Here is a 13,101-nt window from a genome sequence, read left to right as displayed (position 1 = left end):
AGCAGGGATCATGTTTTCTCTTCATTGATTTGCGGATCGTTGTTTTGAGGCATGTAGTCAGAACGCTTTTTGTTGCTTTTTGAGGCTCGGTGTATTCTCCGCCTTGTGCATGCCAACTGGAATATCTCCGTATCTGTGCCCTTCTGCGCCTTATTTGGACCACATCTTTATGGCATTCCTTGTGTGATGTAACTGTTGTGAAATTTTGGAAAAAATGCAGGTCATCTGGACAGAGTGCCATAAAACAAACGCAACGCAAATAAAATTTTAACTAGCTGTAGGGGCTCTCAGATCAGGAAAAAAATTGTAAGAAAACGTAAAACCCGATTTCTGGATGTCTTACGCTAGTGCGTATTTGTGTATCGTGACCACACGTGGCCCGTTGGTCTACGGGTATTACTCTCGCTTTGGGTGCGAGAGGTCCCGGGTTCAAATCCCGGACGGGCCCGTTGCTTTTGTGAAACATTTATCTTCCAAAGTGTGCTGGGGATAAAATACAGAAGGCGTGTTTCCAACATAAGAGCTACGCTTGCGTCGAAGGATTCCAAGGGCTTGATCAATCATATAGTGGCCAGCGCGGGGTGGTTTCATAGATTTTTGCCGCCCCTGGCGACGTCACGTTGCTGCGCGCCATCTTCCTATGGGTATTAATACTTATCGTACTGACAACTTCGAATGATACTTATAAAACATGTGTTTGCGGAGCTGAACACAGTGTGAATTAATAAATCTTAAAGAGCTACCGAACTGAAGCATTAAGAGAAAAAAACTCATTAACGTAGGTAAGGATGCGAAAAGTGATGCAGGCAGTCGTCAAAAATTGGATAATGATCCACTTAAGGCAACCAACTAAACAGAGCTTAAATTACGTCACAAACGACGGTAATAAACAAAAAGGCTGCAGATGCTAAAAGTGGGATCACTATTATAACGAATCAGATGATTATGCAAACCGATAAAACAAGATCCAGTTACGCTGACAGGGCCACAGAGCCGGCTAAGTTGCCTGGAGGCACTGTAAAATTGAAAGTATTCTTTCTAATTAGGAGCTTGTTTTTTCAGTTTCGATTTTTTTTAAATGCAGAGCACTTTTTTCGGTGTGAGTATATAAAAAAAGAACATGGGCTTGTTTCGGAGAATATGATTTCTTACATAAGGATTGTCGGCTTTTTTCAGAGATATATGAGGCATTCCTGTGCGCTCAAACCTCACGCACAGATTGGGTCCTTATTGTTAGCCACAGCAGTTCGTTGCTGTCCACTGCTGCCGAATAGGGGGCCGCATTTTGTGCTAGTTCGTTTGGTCACTGAGCTGCCCCAGGTCGCCGGTAAACGAAAGTAGACAGACCGTAGCTGTTGCGGAACTGCTAGCCAGCGGCACATGACGGCTCGTAGCTATATGCGCTCCTACTCACATTGCTTTCCTGCTCACCCACGCATTTCCGTGGGATATGGATTTTTGACACAAGAACCGCAAGGGGCCGCTCTTTGTTTTCGCTTACACGCTGACTGAGTGATCCAATTAGCGAGTGCGAGCCGTTTTATCAATCGACCTCAATCCTCACCCGCTGTCACGGCGAAGTTGTTACACATGTCTACGAGAAAGCTGCATACTGTTCTACCTTGTTACTAAGAGCAAGTTTTGCGCAATGGTCTCGGTATTCTGTCGGACGCAATGCGCGGCTTCCACACTACCCATGAACCATTAGGTAGAAGCGAATACACCGAAGCGGAAAACGGAAGCTGTGTCAGATTTCCTGTGGTCTCTCCACTTTTGCTCACCTGCGATCTGGAGCAACTCAGTGAGCAAATGAATGATCACAATATACATACGGTGCGGCGTCGCGGCAGCCAACCAGAATGAGCATCTTATCCCAAATCGTCCTTTGAAACGCGTTTTCCAGTTCACCGAGCAAAAAAGCTCTTTACGGACCGCAGAGTGGAATACTCTATTCGATGCCTTAGACGGCCAAACCATCTTGCCGACGAGTTCGCAACTCAGTGTAAAAACGCACCACTATTTCTTCGTTCTGGCGAAACTACTAAACACCGGTAGTGCTAATGTCTGTCTTTGAAAGCCTGGAGCTCAGTGGTTTGACGTCGCGCTGCCGCCTGCTTCTTGCGCCGCTGCGCGACAGCGTCGTGTCCTGTACACTATGGGATGAGAGCTCCTACACGCCGCGGCCTTCGGCAGAAGAGTAGCAGAACGCCGTACTAAAAATTTATCAAGTCATGACAAACACCCGAGCGAGAGCGAAGACGAAGTTTGTCGTCACTCGAGGCACTCTCACAAGGAGCGCGCGACTCTAGGCCCCTCTTTACGCGGTGCGAGATAGCAGCGTCGCGGTGCGGCCCCTAGTCGCTTCTGCTGCCGGAGCCACGGTCTTTTCACTTTATTCACGCCTGTACATGCGTATTATACATGTAATACTTTTAGCTCCCGTTGTCCGCGCGCCGTGGATGCCCTTGGCAGACTTTCAAGAAATGGTCTGAGAATTCACCAAGTAGCTACTAACCAGTCACTTGTCGCACAGATCACTACCTTCTTAGTAACTGGAGGTAGTAAAAGTAGGACTAATGAAAGTTACTACCTCAAGGAGCTAGTGAAGGGCGCTATAGCCACAAACAAAATGCGAGTAGTATTCGCTAAGAAAACGGATGCTGCTATAGACCTTTTCATGAGGGCGCTCCCGATGGTCTGGTGTCGAGGGTATGTGTCAGTGTTGCCCGTTTGGTCTGGAAAGTGAGCTCGCGTTGCGCTAGCGCTGTGGTGTGTTCGGTGCGCTTCGATGCTTCCGTTTATTCGTGTCGCGAATGACTCACGCTCGTAAAAAATGGCATGTGCCCATCAAAAGTCTACAGGCCAGCACTGTGCTGTTCATGGGTGCACGAACAACCAGCGGAAAAGAACGATTTTGGGGACGATAGTGTGTCCACAACACAGCACTCGACGAGAGGATTGCCGTTGTGACATGTTCACGCTGCACCGGTTTCCTGCATCACCTGACTTGCGAAGGCAGTGGGTAGCTGCTGTCAACCGGAAAGATTTTACAATTGCCCTATGGTCGTGCGTTTGCTCGCGACATTTCGTCGGCGGAAAAAAGACTGATCAGAACGCTGTGCCCGCTCTGCATTTGGGCTACCAGAGAAAAGTGAGTTCCGGTTCTGTTTGTGTAAACCGCGCAAGATCATTTTGCTTAGCCTTCTCAATCTCTGTAGGTGGTTTTGGGATGGTGTCGTCCGGTGAGGCACGAACACATCCTCCCTGTTAAGAAGGCACTCAAGCGCGATATTCCATTGGTCGTTGTACTGACTTTTTCGGATTGTCTTTCAGATTAAGCGCAAGCCCCGCGACGAGAACGCAGGCGCTTCTGATGGTGGGCCATTAAATTCTGGCACTGATGCTTTGGCACACAATGTCAGTCTGGGGCTTACGTTTCGGTACTTGAAAACATTTCGACGCGAAAGTTTGTCAGCTGCAGATTGCGCGGACATTCATTAACGGCGCAAGAGACAGGACGCTGGCAAGTCCTGTTCAGTGGCTTTTGCGTCAGTAGACTCGAAGAAACGACGCCCTGTCACCCGTCGGCATAAACAGGAACTAGATTTTCGTACAGTGGGAGTACCTGAGAAAATAAATGCATGCCAGCTTTCATAAATGACTGTAGTACTCGAGGAAAATAGCGGATGAGATAACTTTCTCCCCTTAGAAAATAAATGACAATTACTATATCGCACTCCAAGGGGGGCACACTCAGGAGAAGCATTTCACATTCAAATTTCTAAATATTTTCAGCCACGATGTGACAGAAGCAGGTACCCATGCAGAGCACTAACAGAGTGAGCACTGGCAGATAACGTGACTCTTGGAGCAAGTTCTGTTCACCAAGACTGTGAGGAAAAAAGTTCCTCAATACATTGTTTGTAAAAATTGGCTGTTGTTATTGTCACTTATGTGCCAGCAGTAATCTAGATTACAGAAGGCTAAAAATATTGGTACTCATGTGTATACATTGTTTCAAAATATGTTGTGATGCGGCAACAGGCAATTTCGACTTTCCCAGAAGAGCGATAATCTAATTCCTTATCATTAGGTGGGTGTTAATGGGAGCCAGCAGCGTAAGAACACAGGGCAACTAAAAAAACAGACATACAGTGTAGTTTCCCAAACAGAGGCAATTGTGCTTGTTCATTTTGTTCCATAGTATGAAGAGCTCGAGAACACAGATAGGACTGCCATTGCACAGTGCTCTGTGGCGTCTGGCTTTTTTTTGTTGTGTCGTATGCTTTTCTGCTCCTTGCGTGGTGCACACACTCGTTTCTGTTGTCTTGCGATGTGTCAAAGTATTCCTGTCGTTCTCGTACGCCGAGCTGATTGACTGTGTGCTATTTTTCATGCAGGCAGCACACGAGAGAGAACAAGCAGACAACCAAAACATTCAGGACACATACACTTCCACCGTGAGTTTACTGCAAAGTCATTTTTGTCTTTCAATGCTAGAGGAGTCACACCGGTGGATACCATCTCTGCTAGCTGACAAGAGCATGCTATGGCTTTTTTTGTTCTCAGTAATAATTTTGTCTCTGATGAAAGTGGTGCCTACCATAGTGTGGGGAGCATTTTTAAAACACACCTCACAGTTAATGAAACTGTAGTACGCCGGCATGATTGACCACGTGATATGCTTTATTCAGGAGCCACCTGAGACAGCACAAGCAGACAGCCAACACCCTCCAGACTCGGACACTTCTGCCGTGAGTTACCGCAAAGCTTTTTTCAATGCTACAGGGGCCTGTACCGCTAGTATATGGCATATCTGCTAGCTGCCGAGAGACGAGATCATGCTATGGCTTTTTTATTCTCATTGGACAACGCAGTGAGCTATGGAAAAGGGAAATGAAGGCAGAGTGGATCAGGGATCAAATGCGGGTTAATTGCATGCTAGCCAAAATGGGTTTGGCCAGGGCATTTAATGCGAAGGCAAGATAACCGATGGTCCTTATTAAGGGTAATCGAATGGATTCCAAGAGAAGGCAAGCGTAGAAGGGGTGGCAGAAAGTTAAGGGGACGAGGTTAAAAAGTTTGCGGGGATAAGGTGGCTGCAGCTGACACAGGAACGGGTTAATGGGAGAGATATGAAAATAAGGGAGAAGCCTTTGCCCTGCAGTGGATGTAGTCAGTCTGATGATGATGAACACTAATTTTGTCTCTGATAAAAGTGGTGCCTACCATAAAGTGTGGAGCGTTTTGTATACACAGCTTACAGTTAATGAAACTGTAGTACACTGAGATGACTGCATATGTAGAATTTTTCATGCAGGAACCACCTGGGGCAGCACAAGCAGACAGCCAACAGTTTCAAGACACAGACACTTCCACCGTGAGTAACCTCAAAGCTTTTTATTGTCTTTTAATGGTACAGGGGCCTGTAATACTTGTGCATACCATATCTCATAGCTGATGAGAGACGAGCGCAAGTTTTTATTCTCAGTAATAGTAGTTTTGCCTCATAAAAGTGACGCCTTCCTCACAGTGTGTACCAATTTGAAAACACCTTACAATTATTAAAACTGTATAGTATGCAGAGCTCAATGATAATGTGGCATTTTTCATGCAGCAACCACCCGAAGAAGCACTAGCAGATAGCCAACACTTTCAGGAAACAGACACTTCCACTGTGAGTAACCACAAATCTTTGTGTTCTCTTGAAATGCTACACATATCGGTACCATTGGTGGACATCATTTGCGCTAGCTGCTAATGTGACAAAGATGAGAGCATGCTATGGCTTTTAAGTTTTTATTCTCAGTAACAGTAGTTTTGGCTCTCGTAAAACTGGCACCTACCTCACAGTGTGGGATAATTTGAAACACCTTACAATTAATGAAACTGTAGTATGCAAATCTGAGCAACTATGTGACATTTTTCATGCAGGAACCCCCTGAGGAAACACAAGCAGATAGCCAATGCTTTCAAGACATTTCATTGTGAGTAATCACAAATTTTTGTGTTCTCTTTAATTGCTACAGATGTCTGTACCATTGGCGGACATCATGTATGCTATCTGCCAATGTGCCAAAGACGAGAGCAGGCTAGGGATTTTTTATTGTCAGTGACAATAGTATTGCCCCTGATAAAGAGATGCTTACCAGAGACTTCAGAGCACTTTTTAAACAAATAATATGCTAATAACTTGCTGAACTTGTTGGCTATGTGGCATTTTCTACATAAGTACTTCCCAAGGAACCAGAGAAAATTGTCAACAGCTTCGAGATGCAGACACTTCCCGAAGAGTGTTTGTTGACTCTTCATTGCAGCTACAATATATCTCGTGTGTTCTCCTACCCACTCTACTCTCTTCCTGTCTGTCACATGTAGTAGGAAGTTTGAAATAGGAGTATAAACTGAAGAAGTTTGAAGAAGACAATGCGGGTGACGGTGAGCACGACGTGTATTAACTCAATAATAAAGAAGATGAAGTGTTCGGTGAGATGGGAAGAGATGCTGGTGGAGGAAAGAAGACGAAGACGACAAGAATGACGCTTCGAACGCCACCTCGACGCCGGCTAGTGGACCCGGATGGGTGGCAACAGTGCTGGAGGCACCCCTGGCCGTAGCAGGTGGTTGCGTCATTCGTTGACCCCTCAGAATGGCTGAGGAACGGCAGTAAGTCCATCATAGAACTCGAGATCACCGGAGCAGTAGCCGACGTTGCTCTCTTCCAGCTGAGGTGTTCCTGATCCGCCGTAACCTCCACTTCTCTGTTCTTCCCCACGTGCCACACTATCCCTCGCGCTATTATAACCTTGGCATTGGTACACGTCATCCTTGTCGTCATCCTCCTCTCTGCTCCACCAATCATCTCTTCCCACCTCACCCAACACTTCATCTTCTTTATTCTTGAGTTAATACAGGTCATGCATATCGTCATTCTCGTCGTCTTCTCCAAATTTCTTTAGTTTATATACTTATATTTCAAACTTCCTATTATATGTGACACTGTCTCTGAATTCTAAGCTTTTTTCCGTTCCATTGCTCACTGCTCTGTCTTCTTATTAGTACACCTGGTGGACACCTACAGCAGCTGTTAGGGGATAGGCGGGCTTTATCCCGAGCGATACTTTTCCCTCTGATGAAACAGGTGGGTACCGTAGAGCATCGAACATTCTAGGATCATGCCTTACAAAAGCATAAAGCTCTGGTATGCCCTGTGTATGGTGTGTACCGTAGAGCATCAAACATTCTAAGATCATGCCTTACAAAAACATGGAGCCCTGGTATGCTGAACTTGTTGACTATTTGGTGTTTTTCGTGCAGGTGCCAACCCAGGCAGCACGAGCAGATGTTCCACAGGTTCAAAACGAAGACACTGTAACAGTGAGTGACCACAAAGCATTTTATTACTTTGCAGTGGCTTCAGGGGCCACTACTACCGGTCTACACCTGTAATAGCTTTTAAACAGTTGATGTAACTGAGATGATGGCATGTTACGGCTTTCTAATTCTCCATGACAGCATTCTTGCTTCTGATACAAGTAGTGTCTGCCATAGAGTGCGAAACATTTTGAAAACACTCCAGTCTCCAGCTAGGGTTTGAATGAATATATGTTTTTCAAGGATGACCAAGTAAGGTCGTAAATCACAGACATCATCATTACCAGCCACATAACTATGTCTACTGTAGGACAATGGCCTTTCCGAAACATTGACCTCCAATTAACCTGTTCTGCACCAGCTGTGGCCGCCTTACCCCTGCAAACTTCCTCTCGTCCTCCCATCCGTCTCTGCTACTCCCTGCTACGCTTGTCTTCTCTTGGAATTCACGCTGTTACATGAAAAGACCAGTGGTTGTCTTCGCTTCTTATTACTTACCCTTCCATGCTGGATTTCTTACACTTCATTGCAGCTGCAATATATTTCATGTTTCTTCTCCTACCCAGTATATTCTCTTCCTGTCTGTTAATGCTGTGCTTTTTTCCATTCCGGGACCGCAGGGGTGGCCAAGTGGTTGAGCATCCGCCTCGCATGCGGGAGGTGCGGGGTTCGATCCCCAGTGCCGCCGGGTACCCACCGGTGATACAATGTGTACAAGCTTTCCCCTGGTCTGGTGCTCGGCTTATTTAGGGTGAATTGCTTGGGAAATGGGTCTTCGACCCCACCTTGACAATTTGAAAAATACCTTGTGCCATGGCGCTCTTTGGCCATAGATGCCCTTGCGCCATAAAAATCCATCATCATCACCATCATTTTCCATTCCATAGCTCACTGCTCTGAAGTTCAGTTTCTGCGATTTTGTCCCTTACCTTAGATAATTATTAGCATGATTCAATTATTAAATACTTTCCTCATGAAGAATATTCGAAGCCTAGTAGAGATTCCTGCATTAACTTTACAGTACAGTAATAGAGATAGTTGCCTGACTTGTTAGGGTAACTAAGGGCATGACATGTTTTGATCACAATCATAAGTAATTATGCAGCAAGCAGACAAGAGGGAGGACTACAAGGCATGCTTCCTGTACTAGTGGAGCCTGGAATGTGTGCAGTTATCACTGCTTTAAATAATTCTGTGCTGCAATGGCTAAGTGGATGGCGTGCAGCATTTACTGAAAGTATGCAAAGACTCCACTATCGTGCACTCTGGTCTCATGGCGGTAGGACATTTTGAGGACTGTTGCATTGCACAGTGCGTAACCTTTTTTGGCAGATGTTCTTTGTATTAAGTGCTCATGCTAGGTCTCAGGGCATCTGCTTCCGAGCTAAATATAGACAGCAGTCCTAATATAGGCAGCAGTCCTACCCTAAGTACGAAGGGTGCATTAATTCCAGAGCATCCTTAGCCTGCAAAATTTGGCGCGGTTCAGGTGTCTAACGATTTATGAGACAGATACTGCGCCATTTCCTTTCCCCAAAAAACCAATTATTATTATTATTATTCATTTGGACACCTATGTGTTTCACTCTGCTTTTTTGTGGCCTCTAAACTTGGTTGTATTCCTTCAACAGGTCTCAAAAAGAGACAAGTCAACACAGTTGGAAGAAATTGGCCACAATGGCCATACCTATTCTAAATGTGGGCTGCAACACATTTTTGGAAAGCAGCAAGGCTTGTCGTCAAACTTCACAGAAGAGGACTGTCAATTTTATACAGGACTGTCTAAGCCAGTCTTTGACAGCTTAGTCAAAGCTGCAACAATTGAAAGCAACAAGACCTTCTTAAAACTCTCAGTCGAGGACCAGCTGCTTCTGAGCATAATGAGAATGCGTTTTGGTCTGTTTTACGGACACTTGGCAAGGATATTTGTCCTATTCATTTCATATGTGCACAAGCTATTCATTTACACCTTGTCTGTGTTGCAGAAGGTTATGAAAAAAGTTGTGGTGTGGCTGCCACGATCACTAATCAGAAACAGCATGCCAGAATCTTTTACTCTGAACGGTTATGAGAAAACAACTGGTATCATAGACTGCTCGGAGGTCTTCCATCAGCGGCCAGAGAAGCTGCTTGCTAGAGCTCAGACGTACAGCAGCTATAAGGTGCATAACACTGTTAAGTTTCTCACTGCCATTGCACCAAATGGCTATATGATGTTTGTGTCACGTGCATATGGTGGGAGAGCTTCGGACAAATTTATAATGAGTGACTGCGGCGTGGAGGATCTTATAGGCCCAGGTGATGAAGTAATGGCCGACCGAGGTTTTGTGCTGAGCACAAATCTTGACATTCAAGGCGTCAAACTCAATGTTCCTTCTTTCACAAGAGGTAAGCGACAAGCCTAATTTTGTGGGCAAAACTTGACTAACCTGCTGTTTCTTTACAGGAAAGTCCCAGCTCAGTGAGAGTGAAGAAACTCAAACGAGTAGAATTGCGTCTGTACGCATACACGTCGAAAGGGCCATAAATAGAACGAAGACATTTAGAATATTCAAGCATGCCCTGCCAATACGATCAAAGAAAACCATAAGTGACATGATTTTTGTCTGCGGTGGCCTCTGCAATTTAAAAGGTCCTCTAATTGCCAGGAGTGTTGAAGGAAGGGATGAATGAGTGGCCTTTCAAGATTGCAGTTTATCAGAGTATCATTCTGGCAATAAAATTTATTACACTGTTATGTGACTAAATTCTTTGCACAAAGTGGGCTGGCACGGTCGCTTCTCCAACTCTGGAAAATCCAACACTGCTAGCATCACAGATCACACAGTTTCATGTACTCCTTACACAATTGGAATTTGCCCTCTGCATGCTGCTTTTCCAGTTCTGGTAACAGCTCACAAAAGTAGAACTTCTGTAATCTTGGTACTTGACCAACTACAAAAGCACTTTCAAAAGACACCATTAGAAGCGCATCACTTTTTACATACCAAATGTAAAAGTAGCACAACTTGTGCCCAGTACAATACATTTAGAATTGCACTTGGCCACAATACCCGTTAGGGCCATTCTCTGCCAATATGTATTTGTCTCCGACCTCCTTCACATCATACTTCCCTGTCCTTATGAGGTCAACTGCATCCATTACATACGGACATTTCACTTCTAAGAGTGCATCAGCTGCCTGCAAAACACCATCAGGTGAAGCAGACAACCAAGGCACTGTCGCATGTAATACAGTGCCACTATGTGTCACACTCAGTCCAGTTTTTTTGGAAAACTGCTCACGGGCAACAGGCTCATATTTATGGCCGTGCTTTGTCGCAGCATTCCCAGAAAATCTGGGCGACAACATGGCTTGCACTGCAGCTTTGCATGGTGTTGTGCTCTTTTTGGGCACTCTTTAAATTTGATGTCGTTAGTCTCAATAAGCGAGCATCTTTCCAAAGCGGGCTGTCCTGCTCTCGCGTATTTTCCTCAAGGGATGCCGCAGCTCTTGGAGAAAGAACTATGAACTTGGAGTAGAAATTGCTGCACCGGCCACAGCTCTCGGGCAGTGCATTGATGTCGTCGTGGGCGCAGTGCTGCAAGCTATCTTGGTCTTCGGATATTGGTGTAGCCTGGCGGAGTGCAGCCGTAAATGTTGCGTGCAGCAGTGTTCCTTAAAGTGAATGTAAAAAAAATCAGTAGAGTAAATGTAGAACTTATGCATAGCGCAAGAGCCTCATTGGAGCAGAAAGCCAGTGTCTGGTGACGGATGTCACGCCTCATTTTCACGTGTCTTGCTCTATCTGTGCTAGCGATCATGATGTATGTGGTTATGTTAAACTACTCTTATGATACATATATTATAAGTCATGAATAATTAATTAGTGGGTGATGTTTGTTATCAGGGGAAATGTGATGTGTGTGGTAACTATGTGCGTGAGTCATAAGTATAGTCATGCCGACAAAAGTCATCAGTGTAGTCACAATTGGCTCATAATTATTAAACTAATTAATTAGTCATAATGCATGATATTGTGTCAAGGTTACGTCATGTAGTGTACCGATTGCTTGACATGTGGCGTCTCATGTGGCGTGGTGTGTGGTGCTCACAGCGAGGTTCTTGCATCTCATTGTCACAGCTAATGGCAATTAGGTGTCCTAGATGTTTATAGCTTTGTTCATGGTGTGCACTGGTGCTCACAGTTTCAAAGCAAATGTGACCTTTAGGAACTAAGAAGCCAATCTTGGCGTCCAGTGCGTCACCACTGTAACGCTGTTACTTGCAGAAGACTGCCATTGATTTCTCACAGCAAAACAGGCTTCGTAAAATCACAGTGGTGTTGTTAGCCAGTTAATCCACTAATGTCAATAATCTGCCTATCCTTGCGCACTGCACAGCACCTTTTTTAACTGGTAGTTACGGTTCTGTAATCACTGGTGGAGTTTCATAGATTCCACGAAGCATATCTGGTATGCTGAATAGCCCAGGGTAACCAGAGTCCTCATGCAGCCTCTTGATTTGAGCTTGCGAAAGCGGCACTTGCGCATTTCGTGCTGGGCGCTGTATGGTGGGGTCAACAGTCCTTTTTTGAAGGCTGAAGTTAATTACCTCAATTTCAGATGGATGGACATTTCTCGTTGTGCCTTTGTTCTATTTTACAATTTCAGCGGTACAAGTCTTTCCAGTCAGGCCACGGGAAACAGCGCAATTTACTTTCCAGAGTACAGCACCTACATGGCTACAAACTCTGGCTTGCCCAGCCATGCAGGTGCAGCCTGGATTCAAAATTTCGCCTTCCTTCTTTGCAGAAACCCACACACGATGAGTCTTGTTCTTTACGGCTTGTGAAGGCGTGACATCTGCCTTCAAAAGCACAATATCTTCGTTCACTTTATGCAAGAGAACTTTGCCAACTCAGCCTGACTGCAGATAGTTGTACGATTATAGAGACTTGTAGCATCGTACTTCTTGAAGGTCGCAGGCCTTTGAGTGCACTAAATAATATACTATATCTGGTCCCTTAATTTCAGACCAGTCCCGCATATCCTCAGTCCAATCTTTAATCTTATTCGGATGAGCATAAACAAGGTTTCCTGCAAAGAAAAAATTGGGTCAGTCACCCTCCATGTTTGCATCACATGAGATGCAAGCAAAACACCATTTTTTCACATGCCCGTTTATGCTCCTGAAGATTTCCCTGCAATAATTTTTTCTTAAGCACCTCTGCCTCAAATGAGCTCCTCATATGAGCGTCAGAAATATCACGCCAGTGAAAAGGCACTTAGCATTTCAGTCTAAATAATGCATGTATGCAGAACTTCAGTCCGCCAAAGCATTATCTCGGCGATCACACGCGCCATGCGCAGTGCAGTAAATAAAACTCGTTTCTAAATCAAGCACCTGGGCTATATGAGTTGCGCTGACATATGAGATCGCTGCGCGCGTCGGATCGCTGCAAGTACCACGCTGCACGTGCGTCACGCTCTTGCTTTTGTTACATTTCGTTATGAGCACCCTGCGCTGTACCAGATGCAATAAACTTTGCATAACTGGGCTGCTGAGTTGCATCGGAAGCGTATGGAGGAATCACCACATATCTACCAACCGCTGTCTCACGTCGGCTGGCCGAAAGCGCCTAGCTCTATGCAGCAGAAGGTTGTCTTGGGCTAGTTCGTTCGAAGTGATAGCGCTAATCGAACGACGACGACACGGGATACACAGGACATGCGCCGTGTCGTCTT

General features: G+C 45.3%; 1 protein-coding gene and 1 non-coding gene across 2 annotated transcripts; both read left to right on the top strand.

The window, feature by feature from the left end:
* Positions 1-376: 376 nt before the first annotated feature.
* Positions 377-448, top strand: TRNAP-UGG (transfer RNA proline (anticodon UGG)). Its single transcript has one exon. It is a non-coding gene; the product is annotated as a tRNA-Pro (tRNA).
* A 4,216-nt stretch (positions 449-4,664) lies between these two features.
* LOC144120260 (uncharacterized) lies at positions 4,665-10,047 on the top strand. The gene is made up of 6 exons (XM_077652660.1): positions 4,665-4,754; positions 5,321-5,380; positions 5,618-5,677; positions 7,318-7,377; positions 9,006-9,762; positions 9,821-10,047. The coding sequence occupies exons 1-6, from the start codon at positions 4,665-4,667 to the stop codon at positions 10,045-10,047; spliced, it is 1,254 nt and encodes a 417-aa protein (XP_077508786.1).
* Positions 10,048-13,101: the final 3,054 nt, after the last annotated feature.

This window comes from Amblyomma americanum, chromosome 1, assembly GCF_052857255.1.
Source record: "Amblyomma americanum isolate KBUSLIRL-KWMA chromosome 1, ASM5285725v1, whole genome shotgun sequence".
In the NCBI taxonomy this organism is placed as follows: Eukaryota; Metazoa; Arthropoda; class Arachnida; order Ixodida; family Ixodidae; genus Amblyomma; species Amblyomma americanum.
The sequence above is the reverse complement of the archived record's forward strand: the minus strand, read 5'-3'. Positions and strand labels throughout refer to the sequence as shown.

Coding starts and splice junctions, on each gene's coding strand:
- LOC144120260 (XM_077652660.1), top strand. CDS start 4,665: ATGATTGACCACGTGATATGCTTTATTCAGGAGCCACCTGAGACAGCA. Junction 4,755..5,320: donor CAGACTCGGACACTTCTGCC/GTGAGTTACCGC, acceptor TTTTTCATGCAG/GAACCACCTGGGGCAGCACA. Junction 7,378..9,005: donor AAAACGAAGACACTGTAACA/GTGAGTGACCAC, acceptor TTCCTTCAACAG/GTCTCAAAAAGAGACAAGTC.